This window comes from Gymnodraco acuticeps, unplaced genomic scaffold (assembly GCF_902827175.1).
Source record: "Gymnodraco acuticeps unplaced genomic scaffold, fGymAcu1.1, whole genome shotgun sequence".
Lineage (NCBI taxonomy): Eukaryota > Metazoa > Chordata > Actinopteri > Perciformes > Bathydraconidae > Gymnodraco > Gymnodraco acuticeps.
The window spans coordinates 982,942-1,001,648 of NW_022989854.1; the positions used below are offsets into that span (position 1 = coordinate 982,942).

An 18,707-nucleotide genomic window follows, 5' to 3' on the forward strand; every position below is an offset into this window, starting at 1 on the left:
CGATAACCGATATTTGGAACTACATATATATATACATTTGCAGTAAAAAAAATATACATTTGCAGTAAAAAAAAAAATCTTGGTGTCAAAATGTAGAATAACACAAACTCCAACACAACTCAACACAAATTCTTTGAAATGCATTTAAACATAGCCTATATTATGTTTAATTAACTTTTAAACATCTTACAACTGGTTTCCTCTCTGTGCCCTTTTCTTTAATGCAGCCATCTGCAATGAGTTAGAGAGACAAGAAGTGGGGCTGCAGGCTGACATGCTTAACTAACAATAATGCTTAATTTATTATATCTGTCTATCTAGCATAACATCCCAATAAGCTGCTAGCAACTGTAAAACACTAGTGCTAGCTAATGTTTTGCAAACTATTAAAAGTGAGGCTATTACAGTAGACCTAACGTTAGTCTATTAGCCTCACTTCTAATATGTTGCTAAACATTTGCTAGATACATGTTGGCTAGCTAATGAGCTTCACATATCAACCTGAAAAACTGCGAGGCTCCACTCCACTCGCAGCCCCCCCCCCCCCCCCCATCACAGTTACTCCGCTGCGAGACGCTGCACGCACCCCCAACTCTGACTGACTTCCCGCGTCCCTGTGTAACTGGGAAACTGATAGAATTGGATCATAAGATCGTGGTGTTTTTGCAACTTCAGCTGAGGGGATAGGGATGTTTATTGAACTTCGGTTTAACACATGGATGGCTCTGCCGCTCAGCGCTGCTGCTTGCTTCAGTCTGTGTCTGCGTTTTTTCGCACCTGCCTGTAATCTGAGAAGGTCCCGCCTCTCTGGCTGGCTCCCGCCCGGAAATCTTCAGTAATAGCCTATCAGATAGCGCTGTGGGCGGGACATTGCTCGTGTACACAGAGTGGTGACTGCAGCCAGAGAAACGGCCGCATCAGAAACAAAGTTTTATCGGCAATTTGATTTAAAAAAAGGCCGATACCGATAATCGGTCAAATGCGGAATATCGGCCCCTATTACATATTACATATTACTTTAAAAAAAAGTAATATATTACACTACTTCGTTACTCTCTCAATCTCAATCTCAATCTTTATTTATTTATATAGCACATTTAAAACAACCTTCAGTTGACCAAAGTGCTGTAGCTACAGGCAGTAACTACAATATTAAATAACACAATGGGAGAATTAAAAACATAATAACAAGCACAATAACTAGAAACATATAAAAAATAAATAAATAAAAAACACAAACAAATGTAAAAATGTAATGTTCAACTAGTATTAAAAGCCAGTGCAAAGAGGTGAGTTTTTAGCTGAGATTTAAAAAGTTCAATAGACTCAGCAGTCTGGATATGTGCTGGGAGGCTGTTCCACAGTCTGGGAGCTGCAACACTGAAGGCCCTGTCACCTCTGTTTTTTTTCCTGCTCCGAGGAACCACCAACATATTCTGCTGAGCTGATCGCAATGCTCTAGCTGGAGCATGGCGGTGCAACAACTCAGACAGGTAATGTGGTGCCAGTGCATGCAATGATTTAAAAACAACAAGTAAGTACTTGAACTGGATCCTGTAACTGACAGGAAGACAATGAAGGTCTGCCAAAACGGGTGTGATGTGGTCATAACGTCTCTTCCCAGTAAGAAGGCGTGCAGTCGCATTTTGGACCAGCTGCAGGCGACGGATCAAACACTTGTCAACACCAATATAGAGGGAGTTACAATAGTCTAAACGAGACGTTATAAATAAGTGGATTAGCTGTTCAAATTCCTTACTAGGAAGATAGGCTTTTACCTTCCCCAGAAGCCGCAGCTGGAAGAAGCTTGTCTTGACAACTGAGCTTATCTGTTTATCAAATTTAAAACAGTTGTCAAAGATGACTCCAAGATTTCTGACAGAGGGACGGCTGTAGGAGGCTAAGGGGCCGAGTACACTATTAAAGCCATCCAGGAGTTCAGACTGTCCAAATATGATAATCTCTGTCTTGTTTTCGTTGAGAGTCAAGAAGTTGATTTCCATCCATGATTTTATGTCTTTCAGACAGCTAAGCAAGGCAATCCTAGATTCCTTATTTGTTTTTATAGGCAGGTATAGCTGCAAATCATCTGCAAAGCAATGGTAAGAAATGTTATGCTTTTTAAAAATTGACCCCAGAGGTAGTAAATACAGACTGAACAAAATGGGGCCTAGGATAGAGCCTTGTGGGACCCCATATGCTAGTGTGGCTGCAGCTGAAGAATACTGGCCAAGATGCACAGAAAAGGTCCTTTCTGACAGATAGGATTGAAACCATTTTAGGACGTTACCTTTAATACCAACACACAGTTCAAGGCGTGATAAAATAATTTGGTGGTCAATGGTGTCAAAAGCAGCAGACAAATCTAAAAGCACAAGCACAGCAGAATTCCCAGAATCAGCAGTTAAAAGAAGATTATTCAAAACTCTTAGAAGAGCTCTCTCTTAGAAGAACTCTCTACATAAAGTAACTCGTTACTTTACTCATGACTTTACTCTTTACTTTACTCGTTACTTTACTCGCAGGGCCGGCCCGCCCCTCCCTACAGGCAGATCACGCAGACTGCGGCGCACAGTGTAAGCGCGCCACAGTTTTGCCTCTGCGAGACTCCACTTGCCCAATTACTATTGCAATAAGGAAGACATAACACAAGTCTTTCTTTTTATATGCTCTTTAATAAAATAGGCTACCAGCCTACCACAACAAGCTAACAGTCTGTGAAACTTAAAGAGCATTTCAAGAGAAACATTGTAATAACGGAACAAGTGGGCCATATCAATGTGATGTGACACTGGCAAAATAAACAAATACTTTACAAATAAAGTGTGCCTGTGTAAAACAAAATAATAGGTTGGCCTTGATAACACATTAAATACACAAATATTGATTGCCTCAACAAAAAAAAGGCCTATCAGCATTAAATAGCCTAAAGGCTAATGAAAAAGAACACAACCTAAAGCATGAGCTTCATTAATTGAACAGTAAACTAACAAATATACAATATAGTCAACATGGCCTTTTAACATCATTAACAACAATCAAAAGCGAAAATAGGCCAAAGTGGCATTGGCTGTGAACATAGGCCTATTACCACACTCCCTCTCGTGATCTCTGACTGAACACTTCACACTTATTTGATGTGTTTGTCACTGAAGCAGTGGTTATACCGCATTAGGAGGAGTCTCTCAAATAGTTTATCGGATAACCGATTTCTTCTTGGTGTTAGCACAAGACTGCCAAGGCTGAAAAGCCTCTCATTCGGCGCACTCGATGGGGTAGCGGTGTTGTATTTCAGGAAGATGCGCTTTATATTAGGGAAACGGCTCAAGACTGCCAGCTCTGACCCTGACTTAAAATAGTCAATGACTTCTGTCTCAGAGTTTAAGGAAGCTGTATCTCCCTCCATCTCATCGAAGGCAAAGAAATCCTTCTCAGCGGACGTGCTGTAGGAGGCGGCAGATTCCTGATGAGACGCACCCGGCTCCACACCACCGGGTGCAGAACGACACTCTGTAGTCAGCAGCGCCCGCGCAGCTTCTCTCCTTCCCTCCTCCATAAACCATCGCACTTTAAACTTTGGCAACGTCACAGCAGCAAGAAGGGCATCTCTGCTGTCAAGCACGGGTGCAAACTGTCTCTTGATGGCCTAGAAATATTGGATAAGATGGATAGGTCAGCTAGGTAGGCTACACTGTAACTTGAGAGGCCTATAGCTAAAAAAAAATCGCAGATTGCATGCAGGCAGCTGTTTGAGGGAATACGCTCCTATTTATCATCATCATCACCAGGCAGCAACATATTTTCATATCACACGCACTCAAAAAAATGATTCAAGCCCTTCTTAGACTTGACACATTACAAATTGTTTCACTTTACTTAAATATTTTTATTTAAGAAATAAACCTAAGTATAGTTCATTAGTGTAACACAAATTACATTAATCAATTCACTTATTAAATGTATTTAAGACAGAGCAACTCAAAATGAATTGTTTTCATTGGGGACCGCCCCTTTGCACACCCTCTTTGCGTATGCGCAACATCCGTTCTGTCATTTGCCGCCTTTTGTCTAACACTGACTGTGGAAACTGACTGGGGAAACTGACGGTGGAAAGTCTATTATTTGGTAAGTATTTGTTTTTTCTAGTAGTTTAGAATGTTCCCTGTTTCCAAGTAATGCCTTTTCATAATATCGACAAGAATATTTGAAACCACCGTGTTATATTTTGCTCCGTTTTTAGTTGGGTCTAAACAGCAAGCTAGCTAGCTTGCTAGATATGGTTAGCATTGAATACTGGATAGTAGAGATCATTAGATTATATTACATTAGATTTAACGTTATTGTCATTGAACACAGTACACCGAAATTCAGTTTAAGTTCAACCAAAAAATGCAAAGAGTAATTAAAGTGCATGAGGTAAAGCGGCAAGCTAGCTAGCCAGATAACTGGTTTGTTAGCTAGCTTGCTAGATACGGTTAGCATTGGATACTGGATAATGGAGATCATTAGATTATATTACATTCGATTTAATGTTATTGTCATTGAACACAGTACACCGAAATTCAGTTTAAATTCAACCAAAAAATGCAAAGAGTAATTCAAGTGCATGAGGTAAAGCGGCAAGCTAGCTAGCCAAATAACTGGTTTGTTAGCTAGCTTGCTAGTTACGGTTAGCATTGGATACTGGATAATGGAGATCATTAGATTATATTACATTCGATTTAACGTTATTTTCATTGAACACAGTACACCGAAATTCAGTTTAAGTTCAACCAAAAAATGCAAAGAGTAATTAAAGTGCATGAGGTAAAGCGGCAAGCTAGCTAGCCAGATAACTGGTTTGTTAGCTAGCTTGCTAGATACGGTTAGCATTGGATACTGGATAATGGAGATCATTAGATTATATTACATTCGATTTAATGTTATTGTCATTGAACACAGTACACCGAAATTCAGTTTAAATTCAACCAAAAAATGCAAAGAGTAATTCAAGTGCATGAGGTAAAGCGGCAAGCTAGCTAGCCAAATAACTGGTTTGTTAGCTAGCTTGCTAGTTACGGTTAGCATTGGATACTGGATAATGGAGATCATTAGATTATATTACATTCGATTTAACGTTATTGTCATTGAACACAGTACACCGAAATTCAGTTTAAATTCAACCAAAAACTGCAAAGAGTAATTCAAGTGAATGAGGTAACAGTATAGGAGGCAGAGCCTGCATGCAGCCCAGCAAGGGCTGCCATTTTCTATCATAAAGCTCAGCAGGTCTGTCCATCTCTCTCCTGGCTTTAGTGCAGGCAGGCAGAGGAGGACAGGCGGAACCACTCGTTTCTGTAGGAGTTCAGTTGAGTTTAGTTTTTTACTGCCAAATATTTAATATAAATAATGAGATAATATATATGTGAATCTTGTATGGGTTACTTCACTCACAAGCAGGCACCCAGAGTTGTGCAGAAACGTTTTTTGGGTTGTGCAATCTTAGGCAATTATGTGTTTTCTGTGAAAATTCAAATATATAAGCATTTTAATCACACCTCTAAAATATATTTGTTGTCTTTTGCAGTTTGATCAGCATTAACAAGCACCTTGGGGAAACCTCTTATTTATGGTAAGTACATGGCTACTTTCACAATACTTGCACAAGCTGATCTGTGACATTGTCAGTTGTTCAGTGTCAATTGCTAATTCTATTTTTTCTCTTTTTCAGGTTATGCATGTGGCAGTGCAAACACTGCAGTTTGGAACTAGCTAGCAGGTATTTGTTGTTAAAATATTTCCAGCAGACACATGCACATTTAAGGGGCAGTTAAACTGTAAAAATATTTTTATGTTCATCTTTGATATAATCCTAATGTGTTTCTTTCTTGTTATTCTTTCACCTTGTTTCTGCTCTAGATTAAAAGGTGTTCCATAATGGCAGGTCGGGCGCTTCTGCGCATCATCTTTGCCGACCAGTCTGACTCTAGAAAACTGACCCTGGATTCGGGAATCCCAGCAACAGTTGAAGAACTGCACACATTTGTCAAGACATCTCTTCAATTGAAAGAGGACTTCCGTCTGCAATACATGGATGTTGACTTTAACGAGTTCATGAATCTTACATCAGTGTCTGAAATTCAGGATAAAAGCACACTGAAAGTAATTTACTCTCCTATATTGTCAAATATTGAGCCCTCCATCACTTAGTACACAGTTGACTCATTTGATAAGACCTCAATTACTGGAAGCTCAGAGCCTCTAATCCCTGCATCATCAATAGCCTCATGCTGCAGTGATGATATGGTGTATACGTCAACCCCGCATCCATCCCCTGAAGCTCAGGCCTCACAATTGTTATCCTGGCCCACAGTTTTTGTGGTTCCTAAGCTCACCTACGAGGCTGAATTTGAGCTTCATCTACAGAATGCAGAGTTTGAGACAACTGGTACATACTTCCAGCCTGGCCTAAAGCTGAAAGGAGTCATTCTTGATGGCCTAGCCCAAGAAATGATCAAATTCACAAAATATCCAAAAGACTATCAGTGTGAAGAGGTAGCTGCAGCGTTGACGAGGGCCCACCCTTGTTTGGGGCAGCTAGGATCCAAGATAGGATTTGGGGGGTGGAAACAGTCTCTTAAGTACAAAATGCATAACTATCGTACAAAGCTTGGCCGTCTTGGACATCCTGAAATCCTTGTGAACTCCTTAAAGCACAAGAAAACAGGCCAAGGCAAAGCTGCAGCAAACATAAAAAAAACAAGAAAAGCTGAAATAAACTACATTCCTCTGCACCCAAAAGGCGAAACCACAGAAAGCTTGGAGAACAAGAGAATTGCCTTATTGTCAGAACTGAAAAAGCGTGACAATGAAGTGGTGATAAAAGCAAAAATGGAAAAAACCTTCTCCCACAGACGCCTTGAGATTGTGGAGCAAAGGCCTTTGATAGGGGACTTCAAATGCAGATGGCCTGCTCTGTTTCAGCAGAGTGAAGTAAGTAAATATTTGTATTTGTTGACAGTCTTTTATTATTGTCCTTTGTGATTCATGTCTACATCCTTGCATGGTTGTGATTCTAATAAACAAGTAACAATTGGTTGTATTGTGCTTGTTAATAATATTTTTAAGGTGAATGCGGAGTTTTTGAGGATCACAACATCACCACTTCAATCAAAGTTCATGTGGCAGCTGGACCACTTCTCAGACAAGCTCTTGAAGATCTTCAAGATCAAAGGAGGAGTGAAGGGGCACAAAATCAAGGAAGCCCTTGCAATATCAGATTTGGTTAGTATAAATGCAGAGAACCTCGTTTTTCACTGTATTGTTTTTGTCCATGCTCATATGAACACATTTAAGAAATTGTCTGCTTTTATAGTGTTTTTAAGGCAATAGCTTATTGTGGAAATGTAGGGGTAAGGAGTCCTGCTTAGGGACACACACGACAGATACAGCCCTCTACTTTGTAGACCTGCTCTGTTGCACATGCATTGTGCTTAATTGTCTTTGATTTATCGCCCCTGCTTTAGTTTGAAAACATCCACATCAAGAGGGGGTGCATCCTGCGAAGCATCGCGATCTACCTCAACGAGGATCCAGACTCTTTTTTTAAGGAGTATCAGGTATGTTTATCACAATATGTTTTCAATGTAGTGGTTAACAGTGTTACCCACAATTATAACCACCATTACTTACATTTATAATAAGAAAATTCTATGGCACACAACCCTATCCCTGCTTACATCTAAATATCTTATCACATATCATAAATACAAGCAGAAATAAATAAATGTATACATTAATATAGGAATGAATATATGTAAGAATGAATAAATACAGAAATAAAAAAATAATAATAAATAGATACAGAAGTAATTTCATCGGGCAAGTGTTAAAATAAATATAGAAAAAAGTGAATTAATACATTTATACAGATATAAATACATCTATAAATTAACATAGGAATACAATTGATAAATACAAATGTGAATTAAAACATGAATATATCTGGAAATAAATACAAATAATAAATGAATGCTGAAATAAATATTTACATTTATATATAAATACATCTATAAATGAATAAATAAATATGGACATGAATACATATGTAAGAACTTATAAATAATTGAATAAATACATAAATAAAATAATAAATAAATGCTGAGATACAGAAATATATTAATCAATAGATTCATGTTTAAAAAGGTATGTGAATGCAGCAATTACTAAATTGTTAAAAGAATAATTACATAATCACATAAATCAAGGAAATAAATTATTAAATAATAAATAATCAAATACATATCAAAATAAGTAGGTAAATGCATAATTAACTACAGGAATAACAACAAATTACATGATTAAGTAGGGATGTAAACAAATAACTTAATACCTGAATTAATAAATAAGATAAAGTTGATAATCAAACAGAACATACAGGAATATATCTTTATAATTTATTTATGTAAACATTTTCTTACAAGCTTAATTTAGTTCTGTGTTGGAGGTCCTAACCTTCTCTGGTATCACTCAGGACATTTTTGTCCAAATTGGTAATTTTTCACATCAGATTTGGCTATAATGATTTTGTGTTTTTTCTAGATACTTTTTGGAATTTCAATTTTTCTAATCGGTCTCGAATACACTGTGTACAAATTACCCTAATTGTCCATTTAAAAAATGTCCCCACACTTCCCAAAAAGTGTGGGGGAAAAATATTTAAATATAATATTGTTATCATATCATTTTATCATTCAAGTTTTTGAAAGTGGACATTTTTATCCTGAGTGGCCAGATTGGGTAGTACATTTGAGTGATACCAGAGGGTTAGTCTAAAACTGTTTTGATCAATGAGGAGAGCCACATAATTAAATGTGCTTCTATAAAATGTAGTAATTCAGGTTTTAGTTAACACATGTGTTGTATGCTTGTGTCTTTGTTCAGGCCACTGCCTCTGAAGATGCCAAGAGGGACATGGCAAACACAGTCATGGGCATATACACACTTCAAAGAGATGTGGATGGGCAGCCAGAGGACGTGGGAATTGTCATCGAAGGCAATATAGTCATGGACAACTTGGGCAGCGTGATTGTGGGGTTTGTCATGCTATTGGGACTTATTTATGCCCTGGATTTGAGCTTTCCGGACAACCTCAAACACACCTTCGAGTTCATGCAGAAGGTAGTGATGAATCTGGATGGGCACAAGCTGAATGGTAAAATCGAAAGTCTGAAGATCAAGTTGTTCGATTGAAATGTGAAAAAGAAGTGACTCATGAGTTCATTGTTGTCATTTTATTCACGAGTTTCCTAATCAGAGCAGATTGAGCCGTTATATCAATCATTTGTTCTGTGCTTTTCTGTATTTGTTTCAACACACTGTAACACTATTTCCATATGTTGGTGTTTGCAGTGCACTCTTCATGTTATGTGTTATTGTCCTGTTAGAAGAGCAGTGCATACCCCTGTTATATTGTATTCATTGTATTTGGCAAAGGGAGATTTGTAAGTTAATTATAGGAGTTCCATTTCTCTGCCATTTTAAAAATGGTATTATCTTTCAGAAATGTTTTTCATCTTTCAGTGTGAATTCATTCATTTTTAAAACACTGTATTGAATGGAATGGAGGATTGTTTTGAATAATGTGAATTTAAAAATAAAAAAAACTAAACCATGTTTTCTATCATGTGTAACACATTTTTATTAAATTATATTTAACCTCATTATTTCATTTTCAATTAATTAAATAGGATTTAGGTGGACTAGCATTATCTAAATTCATAAAGGTAATGTTATCATTTTACTTAAACTCTATTTGAAAAATTTGAGTTGGACTAACTCATTTACATTATACTGCATGGATGCCATTAGTTTGAGTTTGTGCCACATATATTTATTGGATGGAAAACCTGCCAACAATAAAATTGAGTTAATCCAATGAGTTATTTCTTTGAGTGCGTAGGCTACATCAAGTCATCACATTTAAAAGTGTGCAGCACATTCCCATATGATAAACCTAATTTAGGATTACATTTATGGCATCTGGCAGACCTGCTGTCATCCGGGAAAGCCCAGTTTGTAGAGCCAATGTCCTAGACATCAGAATTTCCAACGTTGGTAGAAGACAGCCGTAGTAGCAGTTGTCTTCCCCTTGCAGAATATCCAACGCCACTGTGAGTGGTTTCAGGACGGTACAGCAGGGTTGCCAACTCTCACGCATCTGGCGTGTGACACACGCTTTCACTCTCAATCTCACGCTCTCACGCTGCCCAAACTATTCTCACGCCAAAAACAAGAATACCGAAGACTAGAAACGGTTTTGAAAACTTTTGTCAGGTAAGTGATCGTCTTCTTAATAGAACATCTTTGATAATGTCTTCTGGCCAATCAGAATCAAGATAACGGCGTGGTGTTGTTGCAGGAAGTCCCGACGGAGAATACTTTTGCTGTAGTACATCTCTATATACATCGATACAACATTACGTGTTGATAGAAATCAACACGTAATTAAATAAGACCCCACGGTTTGATGATTGATAGGTGTGTGGGCTGTCTTTCATTTTGACACACAGAACAATGGGGGCTATCCACCAGTGACGTGCGGTGAGGTTCATGGCTGGTGAGAAACTGACTCTTTTAGAGTCAGATTTACAAATATTATATTTTGACCTTAATCGAAATATTCGGTTATTTTCAAAAGCTTTTTTAGCCTGATGCTTCAATTCATTTTAAACAGACTGTTCAACAAAAGGATAGCCTACCCACAATTTAAATATTGGATTGTTCTTTCTTAGTAAGATTCCATTTGCATTACAAATGTGGTCTTACCTTGACTTGAAGATGAAGTCCATGCTATCCTTCTGGACAACAATCTCTATTACTTTTTTGTAAAAGTCCTCCTTATCTTCCTCTAGTTTCAAAAGTCTAGTTTGTTGTTCGCGTCTACCGCAACCGTCCCTGCGTAGAACAACAGTAGCAACAAGAACCTGTGGCCTCACTTGCGCCCCCTTCAGTGCGGCAGAGGTTATGGCTGCCTCCCCTGGTGCTTTTTTCATTGCCGTTTTACGGCGAGCCTAAATATCATATATACGTGAAATAAGTTATTTAGAGACTATGGATGGCGAGGATAAATGTAATAAAGGGATCTACAAACATTACATTGGTGACATACAGTGAGATGGTAACAGGCATGCGCTTAGGGCCCGCTTTCCAGCCAGTTTCTGTGGGGTGACGCATTCTGAGGTGAGGCAGAGCTCATCTGTGCCTCACCTCACCACACAGTAATAACTGGCTTGAGCGCGCTCACAAAATAAGTGCCCGCGCTACATTAGTGCCCGCGCTCCAGCCAGTTAACTGTGGGCTTACGAGAGGCAGAGCTCGTCCCTGCCTCACTTCTCATCGCTACCCGTAGTTGTAGCGGAGCTCGGCAAATTTGCTGATTTTGGCTATAAAAAGCGATTGGAATCATACAGAAATCACATTTACAACACAGATCAGTGGAGACATTTTATTATTATTACATATTTCGTTTTTCTTTAGTTGTTTTTCCGTTACATTGGAGTATGACAGGTGAGGCTCTGCCTCCCCTGCCTCCCCTGACTGCACGTCGCTGCTATCTACCCTTATCCACAATGTAAAGTCATTCACAGCCTCTTCCCTCTTCTCTCTGTGAGGAGCAGCAGGTTCAGCTTTCAGAACAAAATAACACAAAACTAAAATGGCATTCATTTTTTTTAAATATGTCATGTAGTAATAGATGTATTTATTTTTCTTCTCAAGAGAGAACCAGAATGTGTATTTTATGTTAGTATTTCAAAAAAAGAAGAATCCCCCCAGACCCCCCTGCAGGGGTTGGGTTTTCAGCAGGTCAACTCTTTTACCTGTGGGGAAATTGCAGGATTGGCTCCAGGTCGCCCTTTTTATTTACTACAAGACAAATGTGCCTTTTTATTTCAAACAGTTCAATTTGGATTGAGACAGGGAAATAATCTAAACCTCACGCGTGGCGTTTCACTGTCAAGGGGAGCGTGTATGTAATTACATTGCAAATACTGATTTGAGCCCCACCACTGTATGGGTTAGCCCTACCATAGATTACCCAACACAAATACTCTCTCGCAACTCTCTGCGCAGATCTAAGAACCAGTAGAAATTATAAAAAAGTAAAAGTCTGCTGCTTATTGTTCTACTAGGCCAAAATAGAGTCAAAGAGTGTATGAGCGTGAGAGTGTGTTACTTAATATATTTGGCAGTTTGGAGTAAGTCTGTAGATTTGTTTGTGTGTGCGTGTGTTTCATGTATAGGCCTCTCACGATAATGAATTTTGTTGGATACATTTTCCCGGAAATGATTGCGATAAACGATAATATTGTCGGCACCGTTGTATGACTATTTTAGACCACTGACATAATGATAATATATAATAATAATTCAAGTACATCCTTTCAAACTGCTAGTCACATCCTCATGTAAATGGCAATTTATCGAGTTCATTTTTATTTATCGTACGATAAGTCAATTAATTGCTTATCGCGACAAAACAGTGGAAACAAACATGTGTTTGACTTTCATTAGTGAATGAAACGTTGTGCCCTTTATAGTCTGTGTCCAATATTGTATATTTGTATATATTGTATATATATCCTATATATATGCTAAGGTCCCGCTGCTGACACGATAGCAGTCATTTCGTGCGCATATGTGTAATTAAACCCATGATATCAAAATCTCACTCCAGCCAGGTACCCAAAGTTGGCAACCCTGCGGTACAGTATTCCTTGAGGAATTGATGCTCCCGTTCAGTGAGGGCTTTAATACCCAGTCGGCTACAGAGAGTATTTAACTCTGGGATGGGGATGTCAGTGATGCGGGATAGGGCATCATGGAATGAACTCCATCTTGTTGATGTCTGCACGATACGTTTTCTGCACGTATCCTCGACGAGATCAGATGCCACGGTAGAACGGCTTGCTTTAGTCCAAAGGGCAGAACACTTTCCAGTGGCACTTCTGTAAACCGATTTGGACTCGGTGTTTGATGTAAGCCATTTTTCAACATCATTGCCTGAAATTAAATTGAGTGTGTGCGACGCACACCTCAAGTGTGGAGGTAGAGAAAACTGTCCTTGTTCTAGGTTGCTAGACAGCACTTTCTCCAACATCTGTGAAAGCTACACCCTGATCTTCTTCATCATCTCCCTCGTCAGAATCTGATGCTGGATGCTGCTGCTCATACACCTTGAAAGCCTTGACAAAATTGGATCCATTGTCCGTGACAGTGACTTTGTGTGAAAGTCCAAACTTTGAATTAATTTGTTCAATTTCACTAGCAATAACGTCATATGTGTGTCGTCCTTTAATCCTTTTGCAAGCAATGCGATGGAAATCGCGTGGGTCAATCCAGTGAGCAGCCATTCCCAAAAAGCTTTTATTGTGGCTAGTCCAGATGTCAGCAGTGGTAGACACAAATTCTAAAGTTTCAAATGTTCTCTTTAGTTCAGTTTCATTGTCGCATACGACTGATCCAGATAGCTCCTGAATGTTTTCCTGTCTGACCATGGCTGTCCTCTGTCTCCTGCTATCTGTATTTTGTGCAGTATATCTCTGAACGATGGTGATTCCACTGTGCACATGGGCAACATTTCCTCTACTATGAAGGATGCTACAAGCCTGTCCATCTCTGCTTTGGTTACCGGTCCTCCAAATTCTAATTGTTGCTGCTTCGGAGTCGGCGGCGGCGCACTCACAACATCCTCACTCTGGGTTCGGGGGTCCTTAGCTATTAGCTTCACCTTAGCATGTGTTCTTTGCAGGTGCTTGTTGAGGTTTGACCACGTGGTGTTTACAGCAGTGGATAACAGCTTCTGGCCTGGACACAGTTTGCACCTCACCGTCACATTCCTGTCTATTCTTCGGACGAACTCAAAAATAATGAGCATACCTCCACCCCTCGAGAGTTATCGCTGACTCAGCCATGTTTATGCAGCACTGCACGTGGAGATGTGGACGCGCAAGTCGCGCAGATTACGTACATATAAACCTGCGGTGGAAACCCCTCTTGTCTGTCAGTGTGATTATGACTGATTTTAGTAAGTAACAAAGTAATGCGTGTCGGGGCAATGTTAGTAACTGTAGTGTGATTACTGAATTATAAAAGTAAAACGTGTTACACTACTCCGTTACCGGCAACTCTGATGTAATGCCTTTCTGGATCCATTGTTTAAATCTAAAATCCAGCTCTGCTGGTTTAAAATCTTTATCAAACGCCACCCATCTCAATAACATGGATTTTCTTTCAAGTCTTAATTCTTTGCAAATTTTGAACCAAATATTGAGACCAATGTCCAGCGGCTTAATTGATCAGAGTGTGCAGTCTTTGAGGATTTATCACCTAATATACATTGAAGGGGTATGTTCAGTTGGCTCAGTTCAAGGTCATTCCATTTTGCATCATAGTCACAATTGCACCAGCAAACTAAATACCTTAATTGTGCTGCTTTATAGTCTTCAAAGCATGGAAGGGACATGCCTCCCCTTTCTTTCGATAACTGCAGTGTTTTTAGTCGCACTCTGGGTTTCTGACCTTTCCATATCAATCTGGATATCATTCGATTCCAATCGTTGAACTGTTTTGTTGGTATCTCTATAGACAGTGACTGAAAGAGGAACAGCAGGCGTGGTCAAATGTTCATCTTTACGATCTTAATCCGATTGTGCATGTTAAGGGTCAGAGGGCTCCATCTATCCAAATCTTTTTGAAGTTCCTTTGTGATATTCCCGTAATTCATATTGTAAATATTGGCCAAATTCTTTGTTATAGTAATACCGAGGTGTTTAATACTGGAGGTATTCCACTTAAAATTGTACATTTCCCGTACGTTCCCCTGTGGTGAGTAGTGGTAAGAAAGAGTTTGGGTCTTATTTATGCAAAAAGCGTTTTAATGGCCAAACTATCCTACAATTTAGGATTTTACAGAGAGGGTTATTTGTGAATAAACGACCATCTGTAACGTTTGCATTCAACGGGAGCACTAGAGGGCGAAAACTTTAAAAAGTAATTATAGGACGTATTAAGCGCTTGAACAAACAACATATTTGGTCGTAATAAGGGCCTGAACAATCGTATGAGTTGGAGGATTTGTTGAAATAACGGCAAAAGGCATTGTGTAAAGATTTGATCATTTAGGCAGCAGTGCCTGCTACTGCAAACTGTGTGCAGTGTGCAGCCCATCCCAAAATATATTCTCTCTCTCAGGGGCTTTCGGAGGCAAGGATGTGTGACGAAGAAAGCAAACTGGAACTCAGAGCCTCCGCTGGAAGAAGTTGTTAAAGTTCCCCAACAAAAGTTACCACGGTGTAAGAGCAGTGAGTGAAACGACTGAAGAGGAAATAAATACGCAGCAGCAAAGGAATACAAAGAGGTGTGTGTGTGTGTGTGTGTGTGTGTGTGTGTGTGTGTGTGTGTGTGTGTGTGTGTGTGTGTGTGTGTGTGTGTGTGTGTGTGTGTGTGTGTGTGTGTGTGTGTGTGTGTGTGCATTTTGAGGTTAATGGAGTAAGTGGTGATAAAGACAAATATATTGTTCCATCTCTGCTCCTCCCTGACCTTATCAGGGTGTGTTAAGTGAGGGGAAGCCACAAACACACACATATTTCAGCAGTGTGTGTGTGTGTGTGTGTGTGTGTGTGTGTGTGTGTGTGTGTGTGTGTGTGTGTGTGTGTGTGTGTGTGGGCGAGAGGAAAGAATGGTGGGAGGAAAATGTGTCCTCAAACAAACATACACACACACACACGTCCACATCAATTATAACCCTATCACTGTGTTTTATCTTTCTCTCTCTCTCTCTCTCACTCTCACACACACACACACGCACACACACACACACACACACACACACACACACACACACACACACACACACACACACACACACACACACACACACACACACACACACACACACACACACACACAGCTCCCCTTTGTTCTCCTCTCAGACAGTCAATGACTTCCCCCTCCTTCCCTCCACCTCCCACTGTATCCAGGCAGAAGCTAAAAGACACACACACACTAAAATAACCTTTTACAAATGCAAGGTGATTCATGTCACACACACACTGCGGCTGCACTCAGCGTGGCACCACACACACACACACACACACACACACACACACACACACACACACACACACACACACACACACACACACACACACACACACACACACACACACACACACACACACACACACACACAGCTATTGGCCAGATAGGAAATTGGTCTTTTTTTAGAAATTTAAAATAAACTTTGAAACCTACAGTGACATTTCTTTAGAGCTTTATAAATACACACATTTATTATATTACAATTTGAGAGGTGTTGTGAAACATTATTCTACTTCATCAGTCTTTTTGTATTGTTAACTCACTCTGTATAATGTTATGTATTGACTGTGTTGAGGTGTCAATTACTCCATAAATAAACAAGAAATGACTATGTCAAATAATACTGACATTCAACATCAGTGTTCTGTAGGAGGGGCCCGATGTGAATGGGACTGAAGGGTAACACGTCCTGTCGTATCGGACAAAAGGTGGAATATTACCAAGACAGAAATCCAATATCTAGTGTCAGAAAAACGTGCAAGACATATAGATTGTCTGTCTGTTTCACACATAACAGGAATGCTGGATCTTTTTAATGGAGAAATATTGATTATGTTCCATCCAGTAACGTAAAGCCGGCAGTGTGCATCGCTCTGTGTTGTTGAGGGAAAGTAATGGATCGGATTGTTGGATAAAAACATTCAGTGTGAGAAGCAGCACAGTAAAAGTGATATTGTTGTGTCTCTGGAGTTAACACGTTTAGGGTAAGCTTACAATATTTGTTGTGTTTGTACCTTGAGAAAAATACCACAAAGTTTTCACTCATGCCTGAGGAAGAAAAGCTGAGCAATCAATAAAGAAAACAGGCGATCTCCAACCTGATCACCAACCCTGACAAAATGCACCAACACATCTAAAACAGTGACATGAAGATAACCCAGTGGTCTTCTACTTAACCCTGATTGGGGTCCAGATACAGACTTCAAAAGAAACTGACGATAAACTAAAAAAGCACCTCTGAATCAAAGGGGACAAGTTCATTTGTTACATATAGCACAGCTGACATCGAAGGGCCAGTGTCCACATAGAGCATATCGCAAGAATCTTCCGGGTAAAAACCGTAAATAAACGAGACATCATGCATTTCTAGTGACTTCACCAGGGTTTCTCTGAAAAGTTGGAATATGTTCAACTCTGAGCGCTCTGAGCTGACACGGCAGGCGCTCTGTTCTCATTTGAGTAATTTAAAAAAAGTTAAATAATGTGATCTTTGACATTTTTGGTTGTATCAAACTGTATTTGATATGTGTTTAATTAAATGGCTGTCATATAGGAGAAACACACACACACACACACACACACACACACACACACACACACACACACACACACACACACACACACAGCAGTGTTTTAATCCCCCTGACTGTGGATAACAGCAGATAGATGTTTAGTATTCCGAGAGGCGGACGGAAACCAGAGCAGAGAGTGAGCTGGCTGCAGGAACAAAGCAGCCCCTCCTCTGTGTGTGTGTGTGTGTGTGTGTGTGTGTGAAATTGTACCATTAACCAACAAAATATAGTAGACTTACCCAAACCAAAGTCATGGGGTCGTGGGGGTTGAGCTGCCCTGAAACAGAGAAGGATTTGATTAGGAGACTGAACTCAGTGAATTAGCGTGTTGTTGTTAAGGATTTGATTTTAGTTACAAAACCACTTTACAGTCATAAACTGTAACACTTTAGAGAGCAGAATGTATTGTCAATTAAGTACTTCCTTACACTTAAGGTATAGGTATAATGGACACACGTTTCTACACACACACACAAACACGCATGCATCAATGTTTCCATTAACCGGTATTCACCCGGCAATATCTGTTGAGGTCCAACAAATGTAAATCTCTCTGGTCATAAATAATTACCTGTTAGCACAATTTATTATATATTTCCATTATGCACATGTCTTATGAGGGGACTTGTTATATTTCAAAATAACCAATTTAAAAAAAATCGACATGCCTTGATAATGTCATTATTTAGCCTTCCTATCAAATGGTTTTGAAACCCAATAATAAACACAGATGAGATTTGACCAGAATTCCTCCCCTTTGACATTGAAACCTTACGGGACACGTTCACCAGCACCATGTTTTCTAACAGAATGCTGAGGTGGTGCCCTCAGAGAGCACGCCAGAGCAGCGCCTCACAGTGCAATTTCTCTTCAGCCTCAATGTCCCGAGACACTCAACTGGAACAAAACCGCCTCAGATCATTAAAGAAAGTGATTGGTTGAAAGAGATTTATTCATTCGGCTACGATAAAAAGCCTTTAAGATAATCAGTAGTCAACATTTCTATTGAAAGCATATAGAACTCAGCAGGTGCTTACTTATCTGTCAGTGTGTGTCTCTGATTTAGTGCCAGTTACTCCAGCCCACGTGTTATATATAAGTGCGTTTTAAATTCTTCATAACTTCCGCACTTTTCCTGCAGGCAGAGATTGTGTTCCTCACTTCTCTTGGTAAATACAATTATTTGAAGGGAATCTGCCTCGAGGCACTCAATCTAACCACAGAGAGCATCCAGCGTGGGAATATTTCAACGTCTGTCTGTCTGTCTTGTCTGTC

The 18,707-nt window shown here is 39.5% G+C and overlaps 2 protein-coding genes and 1 long non-coding RNA gene across 3 annotated transcripts in view; 2 read left to right on the forward strand and 1 right to left on the reverse strand.

Annotated features, from left to right (window-relative positions):
• LOC117561906 (sodium/calcium exchanger 2-like) overlaps positions 1-17,709 on the reverse strand; it is a gene marked incomplete at its 5' end in the record, with an annotated part of 291,101 nt that extends 273,392 nt beyond the window's left edge. Inside the window, 1 exon segment of the mRNA XM_034239574.1 lies at positions 17,672-17,709.
• LOC117561924 lies at positions 4,062-6,630 on the forward strand. The gene is made up of 4 exons (XR_004571460.1): positions 4,062-4,125; positions 5,567-5,611; positions 5,711-5,758; positions 5,899-6,630. It is a non-coding gene; the product is annotated as an uncharacterized LOC117561924 (long non-coding RNA).
• On the forward strand, positions 6,815-9,927 carry LOC117561916. Its single transcript, XM_034239585.1, has 4 exons — positions 6,815-6,972; positions 7,108-7,263; positions 7,506-7,598; positions 8,923-9,927. Exons 1-4 carry the CDS (start codon positions 6,871-6,873, stop codon positions 9,229-9,231), a joined length of 660 nt encoding a protein of 219 aa, XP_034095476.1. The 5' UTR covers positions 6,815-6,870; the 3' UTR covers positions 9,232-9,927.
• Positions 17,710-18,707: the final 998 nt, after the last annotated feature.